This window comes from Stigmatopora nigra, chromosome 13, assembly GCF_051989575.1.
Source record: "Stigmatopora nigra isolate UIUO_SnigA chromosome 13, RoL_Snig_1.1, whole genome shotgun sequence".
NCBI lineage: Eukaryota > Metazoa > Chordata > Actinopteri > Syngnathiformes > Syngnathidae > Stigmatopora > Stigmatopora nigra.
Window position 1 is genome coordinate 5498644 of NC_135520.1, and position 18102 is coordinate 5516745.

An 18102-nucleotide genomic window follows, 5' to 3' on the forward strand; every position below is an offset into this window, starting at 1 on the left:
CCTCTTAGGAGCGCGGTAGGCAACTGACCATCTTTTCCACTTTCAATGTGACGGGACAATATGGGCGTGGTTACGTCTCAATGTGACGCATAATATGGGCGTGATTACGCCTACTGGTGACGCAGGTGAGGTAAATAAGCGCATGCGCAGTTTCTACTTCCTTTTTGAAAGCATTTCCCGCGGACAGCACGCCAAACAAGGTATGGAGTCGAGTAATTTACTGGCCTAAATGCGTTTTTATCACGCGATCGGGAGATTTTTTAGCAATTAATTGAGTCCAAAACGCCAACAAATCTCTTAGTTTAATGCCAGGTTTAACACACCGTCGACAATTTAAGTATGGGCTTCTTTTGTCGACCGGCTTTGTGCCACATGTTACTAGTCAGCATTGGTGTTGGCGTCACGATCTGACTTAAAAAGCATGTTCTCCGTTTTCTCTCCGTTATTGAGTCGTGTAGCAAGACTTTAAATTTAATTAAACAACGCAAGACATCAACCGACAGTTTCCGGTAAGTGTTCACTCAAGGATGATTTGTAATCGTTCTTTTTTTACAAAATTTGAGCCAACTTTCTCCTAGCTCAGTGGTGTCAAAGTAGCGGTCCGGGGGCCAAATCTGGCCCACCGTGTCATTTTTTGCGACCTGAGAAAGTAAATCATGAGTGCTGACTTTCTGTTAGGATCAAATTTAAATGAAGATTATACATGTATATTTTATTACCTCATCTTCCCCTTTTTTAAATCAATAATTGTATTTTTTAAATCCATTTTTTACTTTTGGTGTTTTGAAGTTTAAAAAAAGCATATTGTAAAATCTAAAAATAAATTGATTTTAAAAATTGATTTATATGCTAATATTGAACATTTCCCCCCAAATATTGTTTCCTTTTGAAATGAAAAACAAATTATTACAAGATATTTCCCTCATGAAGAAAAAACAAGCTCAAACATTTGTTTTAGATCTACAAAAAAAAAACTGAATATTTAGGGCTGTCGATGCAGTTTTTTTTTTAAATCTAATTTAAATGGGAAAAAATATCTAAATATTTCAAAAATAGTACAGCTCACGTGAAATCAAGTTGACCTTATTGCGGCCAGTAAACCAACCCGAGTTTGACACCCTTGTCCTAGCTGTTAACCTCAGTCTGTATATTGAATCGCCTTGTCTGGGAAAGGGGAAATAGGACTCGCCAACTTTTTTTTATTCTTTACCTTGATTGTCTATTAAAATTCTTGTAAGATTTCTCTAAGCTATAATTGGTTGGCAACCCCCAAATGCCTTGGTCAAATCAAGTTTTCACTGTTTATCAAGATAAAAACTACTTCCCATTTAAAAAAAAAAAAAAAAAAAAAAAAAAAAAAACTAAGCCTCCCTGTTGAATCTCAAGGCCATATATATGCTAACTTGTGCTTTTTTGTGTGTGCAATTTTTCTCTGTTTAGCACCAAGATGCAGCTTTGTGTGCCTAGATGACTCTTGGGGTTACAGAAGAGGAGACAGGGACTGATCAAGGTAAAACTTAGCCCCACAAAAAAAAAAGTTGAATCTCCAGTCTCTATATATTCTAACTTTTGCTATTTTTCTTGCATGCAGCAGGCCTGAGGTATCTTGGATGCCCACTTGAAGATGTCTCTCTTGCATCATATGGTGTCTGTATTTTTGAAAATTCAATAAAAGCCTAAATCTTGATTACATTTCACTGGCCATTCATTTCCACAGCTTTTTGACTAGATCTTTGAGGTAAGAGAGTTGTCATTTAATGTTGGAGCAAGAATTCTAAGTGTTTTTCTTTCTTCTAATTATATTAGTGTTAATCCCCCCCCAGTTTTTTTTTCTTCTAAATTTTATTTTCCAAGTGTTTATTTCCACCCAATTTTCTCTTCTAAATTTTATTTTCCAAGTGTTTATCCCCACCCAATTTTCTCAGATTTATCCCCTGCTTTTTATCAATTTTATTTTCTAAGTGTTCATCCCTGCTTTTTTCAAAGATTTATCTTCTAAGTGTTTATCCCCTTTAAAATATGTATTTGTCCCCCCACTTTTTTCATCTTCTAGGTCTTCCCCCTGCTTTTTGTCAATTTTATTTTCTAAGTATTTATCCCCCTTTTTTTTGTCTTATTTTTTTTTCTAAGTGTTTATCCCCCTCTTTTTTTTGTCTTATTTTTTTTCTAAGTGTTTATCCCCCTCATTTTTCATCATTTTTTTTTCTAAGTGTTTATCCCCCTTTTTTTGTCATTTTTTTTCTAAGTGTTTATCCTCCTCTTTTTTTTCTAAGTGTTTATCCCCCCTTTTTTTGTCATTTTTTTTCTAAGTGTTTATCCCCCTTTTTTTTCTAAGTGTTTATCCCCCTTTTTTTGTCATTTTTTTTCTAAGTGTTTATCCCCCTTTTTTTGTCATTTTTTTTTCTAAGTGTTTATTCCCCTTTTTTTGTCATTTTTTTTTCTAAGTGTTTATTTCCCTTTTTTTGTCATTTTTTTTTCTAAGTGTTTATTCCCCTTTTTTTGTCATTTTTTTTTCTAAGTGTTTATTTCCCTTTTTTTGTCATTTTTTTTCTAAGTGTTTATCCCCCTTTTTTTGTCATTTTTTTTCTAAGTGTTTATCCCCCTGCTTTTGTTAATCTACAAATGTTTTCTTAAGTATGCTGATGTTCAAATGTTTACTTGTAAATAAAATTTTTGAACTTTGATTGTGACTTGCATTTTTTGTTAGATAAAGACCAACACATGTTTACATTTCAAAGCTTTTATTTTGAAAAACTTAAATAAAATGAAGTAATTCCTCTAGTCACCAGCAGGAAATCTGGAAAAACAGGAAACAGCTTTTATTTTGAAAAAGTTTGTAGATTGGTTCCCGCTGGTGCTCCAGCATCGTAAAAAATCGAATCTTCTCCACCCCCTGGTGGAAAAGATTCGAAAAATGAAAAAGGGGGGGGTTAGTACACAGTTAGTTAAAAAAGCAATGAGGAGGGCTCACCTTTTATTTTGAAAAACTTCATAGAATGGTTCCCGTTGGTGCTCCAGCATCGTAAAAAATCGAATCTTCTCCACCCCCTGGTGGAATTCTGGAAAACAAAAAAAAAGGGGTCCATACACAGAGTTAAATAAAAAAGAAATGAGAAGGGCTCACCTTTTATTTTGAAAAACTTCATGAGCTCCTGAGGCTATCTGTTCATAGGCAGAAACCAGGTCCCCCTGGTGGAATTCTGGAAAACAAAAATAGGGGGTCAATACAATAAAAAAAAAACATTGAGAAAGGCTCACCATTTATTTTGAAAAACTTCATGGGCTCCTGAAGCTATCTGCTCATAGGCAGAAACCGGGTCCCCCTGGTGGATTCTGGAAAAAAAACAAGTCAGTAGCCAGAGTTAAATAAAAAACATTGAGAATGGCTCACCTTTTATTTTGAAAAACTTCATAGATGGGGGTGCCTGAACCTCTGTACATAGGCAGAAACCTGGTGCCCTCTGGTGGATTTGTGAAAAATGAAAAAACATTAACAAGGTCTTACCTTTTATTTTGAAAAAAAAATCAGACATGCTCAAGCAGAACAAATCTACAAGTTTTTTTTTCAAAATAAAAGGAAAGACCTTGAAAGAATTTTTGTTTTTCATAATTCCACCCAAGAGGGACCAGGTTTCCTGCCTATGTCAAGATAGGCTCAGGCAGAACCAATCTCAACATAGGCAGGAAACCTGGTGCCCTCTGGTGGATTTGTGAAAAATGAAAAAACATTAACAATGTCTTACCTTTTATTTTGAAAAAAAAATCAGACATGCTCAAGCAGAACAAATCTACAAGGTTTTTTTTTTTTCAAAATAAAAGGAAAGACCTTGAAAGTCTTTGTTTTTCATAATTTTACCCAAGGGGGACCAGGTTTCCTGCCTGTCAAGATAGGCTCAGGCAGAACCAATCTCAACATAGGCAGGAAACCTGGTCCCCCTTGGGTGGATTCTGGGAAAACAAAAAAAAAGGGGGGTCAATACACAGTTTAATGAAAAAACTCAGATTGATAGGAGTGAAGGCACAATAGATTAAAGTACAGACTAGCACCAAATGTCAAAACTACCTCCTACATTCAGCTTTTTTTCTATAAAACATCAAAAGGCAATATTAGACAGTCTGCGGTAGCGACTAAAAACGATCTGTCCATTATCCTCCACAAAAATATCAGGATCTTGATGATGGGAAATTTGAAAACACTGGACTGGGGCCTACAAGGTTAATTAAAATCCTACTTCTGCCTCAAGTTTTCAGTCAATTATTACAAATCCATTCATTCTTAAAAATAAAATATACAAAGAGCTTCTGTTTTTCTCATTATGAGTCAAAACTGCATTTAAAACTAATATGAAAAAGGTCCAATTTCTGAGGTCTTTAAAAAATTAAGGGGCTTAAAGTTTATAATTTATTTATGTTCGGTTCCACTACATGGCAGATTTTTTTGTAAGTTCACAAAGATGTGAAAAGCCACATAGGAACTCACAAGCAGAAGCTACTCATTCACTTGCCACTACAGTATTTATTTTAAATCTACTTCAATAGGGATGACCCTACTTTACAGTTTATCATTTATCACAGCCATGTCTGGTCTACATTAACCGCGATAATCGGGGGATTACTGTTTATTCCAGACACATCCACTAATGACATTTGCGTGGGTGACTTATCCACAGTTTTTTGTTATTTTAAATCAAATTGAATGCATCATGATGCAAATCGAGCCAATTGCGCAAAGCCCTGAACACTGAACGCTGGCGTTTAAATATTAAACGGATAGAGAGAATCGGAACTATATAAAAATCACTCACTTTGTTATGGCGTCGACAACCTGCTACTTTCTGGTCGTTTTGGCCACATTCTTGATGTTTCCCAGCAGTCCTTGCTTGCGGAGTGACTGAAACACACAATGGAATTATTTCTTTTTAAACAAGGAGCGATCGGTAACGCAATGCAGCCAATTTGTTTGCAAACATTTTGCTGTCTGCATACACATGGGGCTACATCGCGTCAAAAATCTCTCCTAAGACGAGAACTGAGGGTTCGAAATCCCCAAATGACAACGTACCAAATGTGCAGCATGGTTCTGTGAGAAGTTTGGCAGGACTTCGTCGGTAAATCGTCACTTTTGAGCTGCTCTGCAGTGACCGCACGCACGCACGCACGCCCGTCCTGCTTCCGGGCCCCATCAGGCATTTCGGGGTTTGACGTCGGCTATTTGAACTCTGGCATCGGCCACGCCTATTAAAAAAAGGACGCATATTTATTTTCCATAATAACGTGCATTAGTCAGTATATGTTTGTGTGGATGGGCTGTAAATGCTTTTCGGTTGGACTTTAAAACTTAAAAGAAAAATACATTGTTTCCATAATAACGTGCATTAGTCAATGGGTGGGACGAGGGCGGGCTGTAAAAACGGGTTTCATACTTTAAAAAATACATCGTATTCATCTTAACGTCTGTGGAGGAAGCTGTAAATACTTTTTGGTTGGGCTTTAATCCTTTAAAATACAGTAGTATTGCACATTATGAACATTGTGATGCCATGCACTTTGCTGTTTGTTTTCTTACTTCTAGACCAGTGGTGTCAAACATAGGGCCCGCGGGCCGGATCTGGCCCGTCTGGTGGTTTGGTACGGCCCGGGGAAGAAAGCTGCATTGTATAAAAAAAATATGAATTTTCTTTAAAATTTGTAGTTCTTGTATTATCTGCTTGGGGGTGCAGTGTTTTAGTACGTGCAGACAACATGAATTGACATTTATTTATGTTCTTAGGTTATTATCTTGTTCATAATGCAAAAGGAAAATTCTTTTAATAAACATTTTGATAATTTACTCATTCTTTGCACTAATTATTAGTATTAGTGACTAATACAAGGGGAAAAAAGTGGCCTTATTGTTAGTTCTATGTGATTTTGCAATGAGTTTACTGGTTCGGCCCGCAGACCAAAGGTAGTTTGACACCCCTGTTCTAGACATTTAAATGATACTTCATACCTGTCAACCTCTGCCGATAACCTATTTACAATAGTTAATCAACAATATTACCAGATCATGTGCCAATTCTACCTCAATGTGTTGTGTCCACTCTTAAAGTATAATGTATAATAATATATCCCTATTAAGTTCAAATAATAATATTTTCCCCTCCACTTTTACATTTTACTCATGTATTTTCATAGACTGGCTGAGTTTGATTAGAGAGGCTGCCATCAGTGATGACATACTGTATTCCTGGCTGCACCACAGCTTCCAGCTATGCACCTGTTCCCTCAAACACACACACACAAGTACGCTTCAGTGCATGTAGTTTCAACTTGGGGTTTTCTCATTAAAGACTGGGTGCAATTTGACAGCTTTTGACAGCGACGGCTTGCACATAGTAAGCGCCACAGTGACAGATATCCGACAGCTTGATGATAACTGCTGCCTTATTGCAGAAACACAGGTGTCCCTCATGGCCAACGACAATAGACAAGTCTGAGTGACAGATTGCTTTGATGAAAACTTGCACAACCGGAAACAAGTTGATGCCCCCCACACTTTCTTTCAATGACAGCTTTCCATCCAACCCCTTTTTGAATTTCGACTACTTTTTACATGCTTTTAATGTTTCACTTTCATTCTTTTTTTTTTTTTTTCACATGATGCCGTTGGCTCTTCTCGGGTGCCCTCTGTCAAAACAGCAAACTTTCTAAAACGCTTGCTTAACAGGCCGTGAAAGGGCAGGACAGATGGCTACATCCTAGGTGGTAATTATCAACTACTTCCTCTTCGACAACAAGGAGGAAAAAAAGTAACAAGGCAAGGTGTTGCCGTCAGGTCAACTGATGGCGCTGACACGTTTCGGAGGCGCGCCTTGGCAGTGAGCTCAAACAGACAAACGGGGAGGGGAATGGGTGAGGGAATTTACTGCAAAAGGGCCCTCTGGAGGCATGATAGCACATTGACAGTGTCATAAGTCAAGCACCACCATAAGAGGATATTTTTGGCTTCATTACACAGCCACCAAAAGCAAATATCTATATTAACAGCGAGACGATTTTATGTGCTCCATCGCAGATGTAAATGTATTTAGCCACACATTTGACCAAGACCACAACTCTCTATAGGGCTACTTTTAGAGTCAGGTTAGTATTTAGAGTAGCTGGTAGGATACAGCGCAATACTTACGTATTGGTTTGATTAGAGCAGGGTTAGGGAACCTATGGCTCGGGAGCCATATGTGGCTCTTTTAATGGGTGTATATGGCTCTCCGCGAACCTGTGTGGTAAAATATGGGAACCGTTGGTGAGAGACCTAAGTCCCGAACGTACCAATGGGAGCGTCACGCCGGCATATACTATCGCCGGATATTACTATCTGACGTGGTCAACCGAAAAAAATATTTTCACAAAGAGTGAGGGAAGATAATTTTGCATCTCTAATGTGAGTGACAAATTAATTTTTCTCATTGTTAATGCATGCACCTGTTAGTAGTTGGTTCAAGGATGGACCATGGAGAAGCATTCCACGCAGGTTCAAATAAATGTCGCCCTGGCATCCCTGCTGGAAACAGCCACTAAAAGGACAAGGTTTGCAAGAAGATCAATACAAGTTTTTCATTGAAACCTGGCCCTGGCAGACATTCTAACTGTGTACAGAAAGCCCTTCAAAACGGGTAGATGTATCTATCAGCATTAATCATCTATTAAGAGAAATATATTTCATCTGTCTATGTGTAGGTTAAGACCGAAGGCTTGGCTTTTTAGGTGTTTCTTGCTCTTGGATTTGGTTTTGAACAGGGTGTTCAAGTTCATGGTTTGGATTGGGCTAGAACATAGACAGGTAAAACAAATATTGATACAGAACATTCCATTCATCACTTTTCATTGTGATTGCAAAACATTTGTTTCTGTAGAATCTACAAATGAATAGTCACATTGCAAGTGTGTTGTTCTGCCCCAGGTAAGACAAATGGGCTGCATTGATGCACTTTTTTTTCTTTCCAGGAACTAACCGTTTATTTTTCTGTAGGTCTATTAAAATTAAAGGTGACAGCTAATTTGAATCCTCTTTGAATCACAGGAAACATAATAGAGAACACGGTGATAGACAAGGCTCCCCCTACCTCCGCACAAGCCGCCCGCTGCATGCAAAAATATGGAAATGGGGCCCGTATTAGGATCTTTGTCTGCTTGTCATTCTCACATGGGGCACATCAAAGCCATATGACCTGATTTTGCACCTGCTGTTTAATTAAATTTACAAGACAGACACAGTCTCCACTCCTGGTGATATACAAATCTGGCTTTATTACCCACTACTGTAATTTACAAGGCAATTTACCGCTGGGCGCTAATGGAGCCTGCCAAAGTATTCCCTCTGAAAACATATACAAACATGTGCAACAACAAGTTGTGTGGAGTTCGAACCCGAATTAATATGCAAACTTAAACGACTAACCTTTTTAATAGATTTTTTTCAGTTTTATTATTATTTTTTCAAACATCATCAATGTAATTTACCACATTAACTGATTATGGCTGCCAGGCCTTCTGAGTCAAAATGGATTGGGTGTCTGTCACCATCAGTGGTGACCAATGACATGATTAATGATTAAGCGCAAAAGCATAAAATAAAGCATTCCTGTTTTTTTCCCAACTGAGTACTGAAAAATGGTCGCAGCTACTAGGCTACTTTGAGTCTAAATGCATCCCCAGCGTTTACCGTATTAACCAATTTCAGCACTGCACATTAGGCGCCGAACCCGGCAATAGCGGGAACATAAAAGTCTACGGTGGGTGCTTAGTGCACCAGCTGCCATGTGGCCACTGCTTCCCCATGAAGGGAATACACTTTCTAGAGACACCCGCAAATATATGGTCTCCCCAACAAAATATACTGTGAAGTAAGTGCTGTTAAGTGCAATTTCTTTTTAGGTTTAAATACTGATTACTTTGCCTTGTTTTTTTTTTTAAATCATACTTGGGTCCATGCAGTTCACTATTTTGATTGCCAAATTTGAACTGTGCTCATATATTTTGTTTTAATTCATTTATATTGTTACGGCTGGAAGCCTGGGCACACACTATGTAGGGGGGGTGTGGTTTCTTTACAGGTAAATGGAGCTGTGGCTCCACCTATGTGACAAAGCCCCGCCCAGGCCAACACAGCAGTGATTACCTCCCCATCATTCCTCCTCCAATCAAGATTCTCTTCCTGTCCTTATTTAAACCCTTTTTATTTGTCAGTTCAGGCTTACCTTGCTGACTTGCTGACTTTGACTCCCTTTCTTTCCTTAGAAGGCAATTGTTTAGTGTAAAGTAAAGTTAATTGTCCCTGTGTTCTAACCACTTGTCTGCCAGGCCGCCTGTATATATTATAGTAGACACATTATACTGTAGAGTGATGTAGCAATTTTTCACCTTACCTCCATTTTGACTTAAGTTACCAAAAACAATTTGCTAATGATTTGTGAGAAGAAATATGTAGCTAACACACTTGCTATTTTCAATACTAGCATTTGGGTTTCGAAATGTTAACCTTTGAATGCTGTAAATGAAGAGTAAATGCGTGGAGTTGTGCATGTGAGCATCCACATTTTTTTGCGATTGTATGAGTGAGAGACATACCCCAGCTTTGTAGTAGAGTATGCATGTCGAGCAATCCATAATAGATGATGAAATTTGGCAAGTCGTCCATCCTTATGGTTCTTTTTCTTCTCCTCCAGCTGCTTGTTTTCCCACAACTCATCTGTGGTGCTGACCAACATTCATATGCCTTCATGAGAAAAGCGGGGAATGTCTGAAAGTCACCAGCTCCAGCAGCAAATTCAAATACCAATGGGTCTTTCACTTGCTCCCACACTGCAATGAGAACATAAGGACACATGGTGCTCAAGGGAATGTCAGTTTTGTGAAAAGGCCAACGATAATATCACAGAAAAGAGTGCACTGTGGCAGTGAATGCATTTTTATTTATAAATCTAAACAAACATAAACTATAGACTGAAAATAGTTTGTAATATTTGTCATAATGCCATCAGTTGAAACATTGTCGAATGATGTATCATTTTATTACCGGGTTGTATTTGTTTTTCTAACTTTAAATATTAGAAAGTTGCTTTTTTCAAGACTATACGTCAAAGTCAGAGTTTCGAACCCTTATAACTTCAAAATTGTTTTTCAAAAGTAAAGTAATGGTACATGATGTAAAATAGTATTTTGCCTTAGAATTAAAAAAAAAAATGTTCCAGTGTCATAATGAATGTGTTGGGTTGTATAATATGTAAATCCCAAGGAGAAGCTTGTCCTGAATTTCCGCTTCTTTCTACTTTCTGGTTTGATACATTTTAATACACAACACTACTTCCAACCAATAGAATAAAGCTTGTGGTCAAAATGCGTTCAAAGTCAGACCTGCAAAGTTTCTCACATCTATTCAAAGAAGAGCTATGATTGATGGTCTTTGGCTGGCTGGTGGTGGAATTCTAGCACACAACTGTTTTCACCAAGCTGTAGACAGCCATGGAGAGATATTGGGAGGCCAAAAGCAGAGCAAATTAATACATCCCCTCCTCTTAATGTAGTTTACTAACTGGGTGTGAGTTAGGGTAGGCCTACATTAGCCAGTGTGACTACTTTTGGGCCAGATCTTCTATATCTTCATCTTCCTCATCCTTTCCTAAAATGTGGCCATAATCATCATACAAAAACCGCAGAAGAGAGAAAAATCTCTGGAAACGACAACAAGGAGCCCTAACACATGGCAAGCAAACCAGGAGGAGAAAAATGAAGGAAACAAAAATAGAGGTAAGGCACCAGAGTATTTTTTCCCTTTTTTTTATTAGGTGCAGGTGCAAAATTTGAGTCACTGCCAGGCTCCACTCTGTTTGCTTTCACATTAACGTTGTCAGCTTTTTACCACCTCACTCCTCAGCTGTACTGCTTCATGTTGTGCTACTCACTCATTAAATTGTTAAGCATAAACTCATCAACAACACAGGCAATCAAGAAAGTCAAGTTTGCTAAAGACCTTAAAGCCATGCCTTGCATTGTTCTTTAAAAGATAGGGTTTGGGTTTCTTTTTTTTTTTCTTGTTCCATTTTCCAGACTACATGGTGTAGTGATCAGCCAAACAACAGCAGCGGGAATCGAACACAGGTCTCCCAGATGGGAGTCCAGTGCACTAGCCCCTGCACCACCAAGCAGATACACTTTCCTTAGTAATCATTTGAGTGTCTTGTCAAGAAGTCCACAGAAACAACTAAGTGAAAAAGCATTCAAACCGGGAATTGAACCCAGCTCTCCCAGACGAGAGACAGGTGAGTTAACCACTATACCACCAAGTAACTACATTTCCTTTGTCATCATTTGAGTTTCTTGAGAAGAAGTCCACAGAAACAACAAAGTGAAAAAGTGTCCCAACCGGGAATTGAACCCAGGTCTCCCAGAGGAGAGACAGGTGAGTTAACCACTACGCCACCAAGTGACTACACCCTAGATTGGTCACCAGTCAACTGTACAACACAAAGAGGGATAGACAACCATCCGCACTTACAATTATATCACCACCAAGTGTAAATCGACCCCACGCTTGCCTGCACGGAAGTCAGCTATCATCCAAAAAATATATACTCAAAAGACTAATATCCCTTGTGAATGCAATACAATCAGAACACCAACTAATGACATACCATTACAGTACTCTTTTGTTTCATAGTCACTGTGATATCAAGTAAACTATTGATGGCATTCAAATTAAAACATTTTCTTGGATGCAAAGAAAAAAAACAGAAAACAATCTGGTTTTATTTATATTCAAAAGTTGCTTAGGTTTTGAGTGTTTTTTCCCCCCCCGCAAACAGATATTCACAGGCTTAAGCATTATAGACATACACACACAAGCACATGCACGCACACATACGCTCTCGCTGAAGAACAGCCATATTTGTGTAATTAAGCCCTAATCATGTCGTCGCTTTATCACATTATTTATTTTTGTCCCTACAGATGTTTGCTTCCGTACTGCGAGCTCTTTTTAATCAGTGAGACAGATGTCTCTCGTGACAAAAGTAAAACCTTTAAATCAGCTCAAATACTCCCACGTACTGTGCACAAACACATGCGCAAAACACAATCCACTTCTTTTGTTTTGTCTTTCCAATAATAAAGAGGTACTTTTGTGTATTATTAAATAGAATTTGGTGTAATACTCTGCCATTGGCGATGATAAGAGGTTGAGCATTGTTTTCCAAAACATTTTGGGGTTCATTAAATTGATTTCATTTTTAAAAGACTACTTTATATTCATACATGGGAACAAGTAAAAGACAACAATATTAAATTAGATGCAAATCTGTTTGAAAATGTTGACTGGGGGCTTTTTTTCACCCCACTGTCTTCTTGCATGAATACGATTGGTAGAGTTGGGTACATTTCTAAATTGATTGCTCCGGAATCAAAGTGAGTTGTTTACATATCCTGGCTCATTCTTCTCAGAGTGCAAGTTCCTAATTGCCAAAAACTGCTGCTCACCATGCTTGGTCAGAAAAACAGAATTTAGCATTCCACAACTTTTTCATGCACTTTTATTAATAGGCCCATCTTGGCGGTGCTATTGATCTCCCTCACAGAACTACCGCTAATGATGTTGAAACAGACTTTTGTCATGAATAAATGTCGAAAAATCCCATCTCTAATGGTGATGAAAAGTTTCCATCTAGTTCTATCTCATACTTGACAGAAGTTGTACTCTGGCAGGGAAAAAAAGTTTTATAAATGACCAAATGTCACTAATTGGATTGAACTCTGCATTTTTGATGACACCAGTTGGTGTGGTGGGGCACGGTGGTGCTGTTGGCATGGGGCAGCAGGAAGAAGGGGGGGAATTGATGGGTTGTGCTTCCAAATGTAAATTAAACAAAAGGCGGGAGATCATGACAGCTTTGGAGGGGCAGGGCCACAGACTTGTGATTGGCTGTGTGGTAAAGGAGAACAAGTGGAGCACAGTGCAGCAAACATTGGCACACATTGCGAAGAGCTCCGAGGCAGCCGAAGCAAAATAACTTCTGTTCCAGGGAACAACAAAGGAGTACCAACCGGCAAAGCCCACAACTTCTTGGTCCTTGTTATTGTGTGATTTCGTAATCAAGAGGATGGTATCTGATCTACAAACCATGGACAGCTGGTTCATTTCCACCGTCAGGCCTTGTGGGAGATGTAGTTTCTTCTCTCAATGACATATGCAAATCCCAACTGTCCCTCCCCTCTCTCTTCATAATTGCCGACTTTTCAGTAACAGAAGGAGGCCCATTTGTGTGCCGGTGCATGTGTGTGTGTGTAAGTGTGTGCAAAGCCTCTGCTCTCGTCAGGGTCCAGCCTTACTTCAAGGGATAAATAAAAGATGCAGAGTTTATCTACAGGAGCATGGCAGAAGGTAGGCGTAGGCTGGACGGATAGAGAAGGATTCTTCAGAGAATCTGAGCCATCCATTGCACCACATCCATTCTCCATTTGGGCTTGACATGGTACAAACACTCTGCATTGTGGGCCACAGATTGTGTTGACTGGGTGTCCCTCAAGTGACATGAAAAAGCCGGCCCCCCCATCTGCCCGACAGATCTTTGCGGGCAGTGGCTGAAAGCGCTGACAGAGTGAGACAGGTGGGATGGACAGACGGACAAACTGGGAGGAGAGTGCCACACAGCATCTTACAGCTATTAGCACGGTAGAGGGAGCAAGGCTAACTTTCGGTTAAATGGTAAGGAGGTACACCTGCCTATATGTTTTGGGGAAGATCAATTGGGCAGGAAACAGACTTGCTGATGATACACGGCAACAGCCTGCATCCAGCTAAATTATGGTAATGGCATGCAGTCATCTGCCTAGTGCCATTTGACTCGACAAAAACACTTAAACACTCCATCTATTCCTCTAAGTGGGAAGAGGAGAGGCCATCTTGGATGGGTGGGCCTGTGGGTTTTTTGACGGGAACAGAGCAGACGAGTCACTGACGCAGTCTGTTCGCCACAGAGGCAGGCGGACAGACCTCCTCCGAAGCCTGTCAACATACATGAGTGTGTGTGTGTGTGTGTATATATGTGTGTGAGAGCCAGTGACTGTTTTGACTATGATAAGTTAACATGGGAAACATTATCTTAGTCATTCCTTGCATTTCAACAACAATCCGATAGATTTTTAGAGTCAGAAATTCAGGTGCGGCCATTCTTCAAGCAGGAAATGGTGGAAATTAATGAACCAAAATTTTACTGGTGGCGGCAATCCGGAATGTAAATCAGGACAATGAATATATGTTTGTCTCCTTGTGCCCTGATATTTGCTATTACCAATTATACCTGATGCTTATAGTCAGTTAGGATAGGCTACAGCACCCTCCCCATCCCCTGTGAAACTTGTGAGGATAAGCAGAATGAAAAATACATGAATGAATATATATATATATATTTACTGACGATGGGCCCTTCTGTGCGTGCCTCTTATAGTAGCTGTATTTCCTAAATAGTGTTTCAGTCGCTTAACTTAAAATCATATCTTTCTTTTGCAACTTGACTGTTTTGAGGACTCATGAATATGTGTATAAAAAGAAATAATATAGAAAATAACATAAAATAGAGAAACTTTGAGTCATTGAGTGCAGGGAGTACAGTAGGTCATGAGAGGCTCAGCATGGAGATAAATGTCACTCCTAAATCTCCGTTGGCCTACACGGTACAAACTGAGCGGCCACTCTTCTGTTATCAGCTGCATGAATGCGTAGTACATACACACAAACACACGCATACACCTACACACAGACCCACCCTTCCGCTCTTGAACAATTAGCTCTATGGTGGCTCTGAGCCTGTGAAATGTCATTCTGCCAGGTAAACTAGCTATTATATCACAAAGGCTGCAGCTGAGTCCATTATATGGAATGGGGGTTGAGGGTGGGAAAGATCAGGGTAGGACGGGAAGGGGCAATGAATGCATGGGTCCATCAATGAAGAGGCCACACAGGTTAGGAGAGAATGCAATGAAGATTGGAAGAAAGAAAATTTTGAGTCCCTCAGTCTTGTCACTAATTGTGCTTATATAACATTTACAACGTAGACTTCAACTTCACTGTTATGATCATGCATCCATTAAACATCTGCATCACAATATGCTGTTTTGAGTGCAAAACACAATTGTTACATCAGTAGTTCAAATTTTGTGATTGATTCTATTCATTTGACAGCAAGCTGTTTTATTTGTCGCATTCCATTTTTTGAAATTCAACACAAATCTTGCAAAGAAGCCTACTTGAATGTTATTACCAATAGTTTTGCCAATTGTTTTAGTTTCTCTGTGATGTTCCGTGTGCTGATTTAAGAACCTGTTTTCAGTCTTCTGTCACCTTTCTTTCTACAACAATATATTGAAGTGTCCAACCGCAGGTATTCTTTACTATTGTTGACAGCAGCAGTCACTTACATTTTGATAGCCTGTCTAGGTACCTGCCTATCAAATTGTTTGTATTGATCTGAAAAAAAGTGTGCAGACAAGCATCAATTTCCACCACTTACCCTGAAAAGCCCGCTACACCGAAAGGGATGAGTGGAATGGAAAAGTTGGAGTGGCTTTGCATATCTTGTTTTAACTCAATTGGTTTTGGAACTCCTGGAAAACAAAACAGACATTTTATTGTTAAGGGATGCTCTGTACAAAAAAGAACCAATATTTCTAAGGCCCAAGAGGGACTGCATCAGAACCACATTTTCTTTCAAATGGAGAGTGACCAGATGGAGCCTGATGCATAGGGCACATGAAGATGCTTCTCCAAGAAAAACTACATTTTCACTCACTCATCACTCCACACCCATCAAATGGGATTATAGCTAAAAGCTTTTTCCAGCCCTTCTATGTAACCATTTTCCTCTCTTAGTGGGAACTGCCCAAATGCCAGCACGTCCCACTTGGGCCAAGCCAAGCTTTTTCCAACACTCAGGTGGGTGGAATTCATGTGGGTTGGCGAGGGAGACAGCGCTTGAGGGCACTCACCTCTGACGGAAATACAATGGTGTAAGGCCCGGCTGGCTGGCTGACTGGGTTTGCTATAGATAACGCTGCTAATCGTGCAATGGCAAACAGCAGCCACTGAACAATGAGAAAGCAGCAGTGCTTTGATAGGAAAATATCTTCCACCACAAACACACACTCACTAATAATGCACTCACACATGTATTAATGTGGAACATTGTAATTGAGCTCTCAACTCAAGGTGTTCCAGGCTGATAGACATGAGAAGAATGGGAGATTTATTCCTTTTCTTTTTTTTTTTTTTTTATATATTCAGATGTCTATAAGTCCCTAGCCTTTTCTCATGTAATCCAACTTTTGTACAATGAATGCACATTGCTTCGCAATCCAGACTTTTCTCTTTACTTTTTCTTCCCAATTCCACCTGGGTGTTGGAAGATAATGCAACAATCATACTTTGGGAAATTAGTTATTTCCTGTTGAAACATTTGCAATGGATCCTTTACTAACGTTATACAGTACATCCTCTGCTGAACTGTATGCTTTTTGTTTCATAACCGCCAGAGTAAACAATGTGCATGTATTTAATCTCGTAAAAACTAAATGTATAAGAACATTCAGGAAACTGAGGTGTAAAGGCATGTCGGGTAAATAGTGTGGCAATGTGGTAAAACAGGAACACAACTGATTTCTAACATCTTTAAAATGTGAGAGACATTTGGGAATTTCAAATTGCAATTATAAAATACAGTACATAAACAATACAATGAATTGTGGCCTTTTTAGCTCTCAACCATCTGTGTTTTTTGAGCATTTATTAACTTCTGAACCGCTTATCCTCACCTATCCCAGCCAACTACGGGCACTTTGCGGAGGACTTAAAATTTGGGATGAAAACAAAAGACTTACAGAAGTTTTGTACATCTTTGTTTCCCATCATCACTGTACCACTGTCTTCAAGGCACCTTTTGTCAATGTTTGGTGTGGGTTCGTCGGACACAATCATTCTTTCACTCCCGTGCAAGTTAACCTTCATGATGTGACTTGGCCCATGCTGGTGAACGTTTTCCCACGTGCATCAGAATGTTACTGTGAATGTCTGGAAATCACAGGGGGCTCCTAGCCACGGTTTGGCTCAGATTTTGGCAGCCCGCAAAACTCTGCCATGCATACGGAAGCATGCAGGAGCGAGTCTGGAATCAAGGTCAGGCCTGGAAAATGATGTAGCAACACACCCAGGACCCGACTTTCTGCTGAGTTTGGCATTTGTGAGCACAAGCTGTCCCATGAGGCTGCAGCCAGGATTCACCCATCACTGCTTATCCCGAGCAACCTATAATGAGCTGCTGGAGGACAGTCCTACTTAGAAACAATGTTTGAAGACTCTTGGCATCCCAGTTCACATAAAATGACTACATGGCCTTCTGGCACAAACGTGAAGCCACCGCTTTCACTAGGTAAATTAAAAGTTAGTAAACTACATTTTTTTTCTTGCATCCAAATTCACTACACAAGCATTCAACCATCCGTCTTCCATGGCTTATATCGATTTCAGGGTGATGGCAAGCTGGAGTCTCAACTGAATGAGGATGGATCACTTGCCAATCACTAGGTTGACAGGGAAAGGAGAAGGGGGGGAAATTGGAGGCAGAAGAAGAATTTGGCAAAATCAAATGCCATACTGTTCTACTGCAGTACCACAGTTCGAAGAAAGACATCTGCAACACACCAAATGCTTTTTTTATGCATCTCAATATCTTCTAATAAGCAAATAACCATGACTTGATAAATAACACTTGGCAGAGCCAAAAACACATGTAAAACTTTTTCAGTCCAACACCCAAATATTCACCAGGCCAATTATATATATTCACCTCTCAGAATCTCTCAAAAATGATAAGAGTTCTCCAACAAAAAGTACAAAGACTCAAAGATTAGAGAACCTTCTCTCCACTTTTTGCAGCGACCTTAAAAGGAGTGACGCACTGTGCAAACATCTGGTCCATCAGCTGGATCCTATGCATCAGCGGGCACAGGGACACACTGGGACAGGTTGGCGGCTGCCTTTGACAGCAACAGTTAATTTCCAACATAATCAATTTATGT

General features: G+C 39.5%; 1 protein-coding gene and 1 long non-coding RNA gene across 7 annotated transcripts in view; one reads left to right on the forward strand and one right to left on the reverse strand.

Moving 5' to 3' along the window:
- The first annotated feature begins 1 nt into the window (after nucleotide 1).
- LOC144206014 (uncharacterized) lies at nucleotides 2-1687 on the forward strand. 2 transcript variants are annotated; one of them, XR_013328268.1, is made up of 3 exons: nucleotides 2-200; nucleotides 1441-1510; nucleotides 1595-1687. It is a non-coding gene; the product is annotated as an uncharacterized LOC144206014 (long non-coding RNA). The 2 variants fall into 2 exon arrangements; XR_013328267.1 differs by lacking the exon at nucleotides 2-200 and adding an exon at nucleotides 207-509.
- A 1037-nt stretch (nucleotides 1688-2724) lies between these two features.
- LOC144206011 (uncharacterized) overlaps nucleotides 2725-18102 on the reverse strand; it is a 142801-nt gene continuing 127423 nt past the window's right edge. For all 5 annotated transcript variants that reach the window (XM_077730674.1, XM_077730675.1, XM_077730673.1 and 2 more), the window contains 9 exons: nucleotides 15543-15636; nucleotides 9610-9843; nucleotides 7465-7556; nucleotides 5063-5235; nucleotides 4806-4891; nucleotides 3392-3461; nucleotides 3125-3200; nucleotides 2972-3059; nucleotides 2725-2893 (listed from right to left, as the gene is read on the reverse strand). In XM_077730674.1, coding sequence (XP_077586800.1) covers nucleotides 2990-3059; nucleotides 3125-3200; nucleotides 3392-3461; nucleotides 4806-4891; nucleotides 5063-5235; nucleotides 7465-7556; nucleotides 9610-9648 — 606 coding nt within the window. In that variant the 5' untranslated portion in view covers nucleotides 9649-9843; nucleotides 15543-15636 and the 3' untranslated portion in view covers nucleotides 2725-2893; nucleotides 2972-2989. The remainder of the gene's footprint in view (nucleotides 2894-2971; nucleotides 3060-3124; nucleotides 3201-3391; nucleotides 3462-4805; nucleotides 4892-5062; nucleotides 5236-7464; nucleotides 7557-9609; nucleotides 9844-15542; nucleotides 15637-18102) is intronic.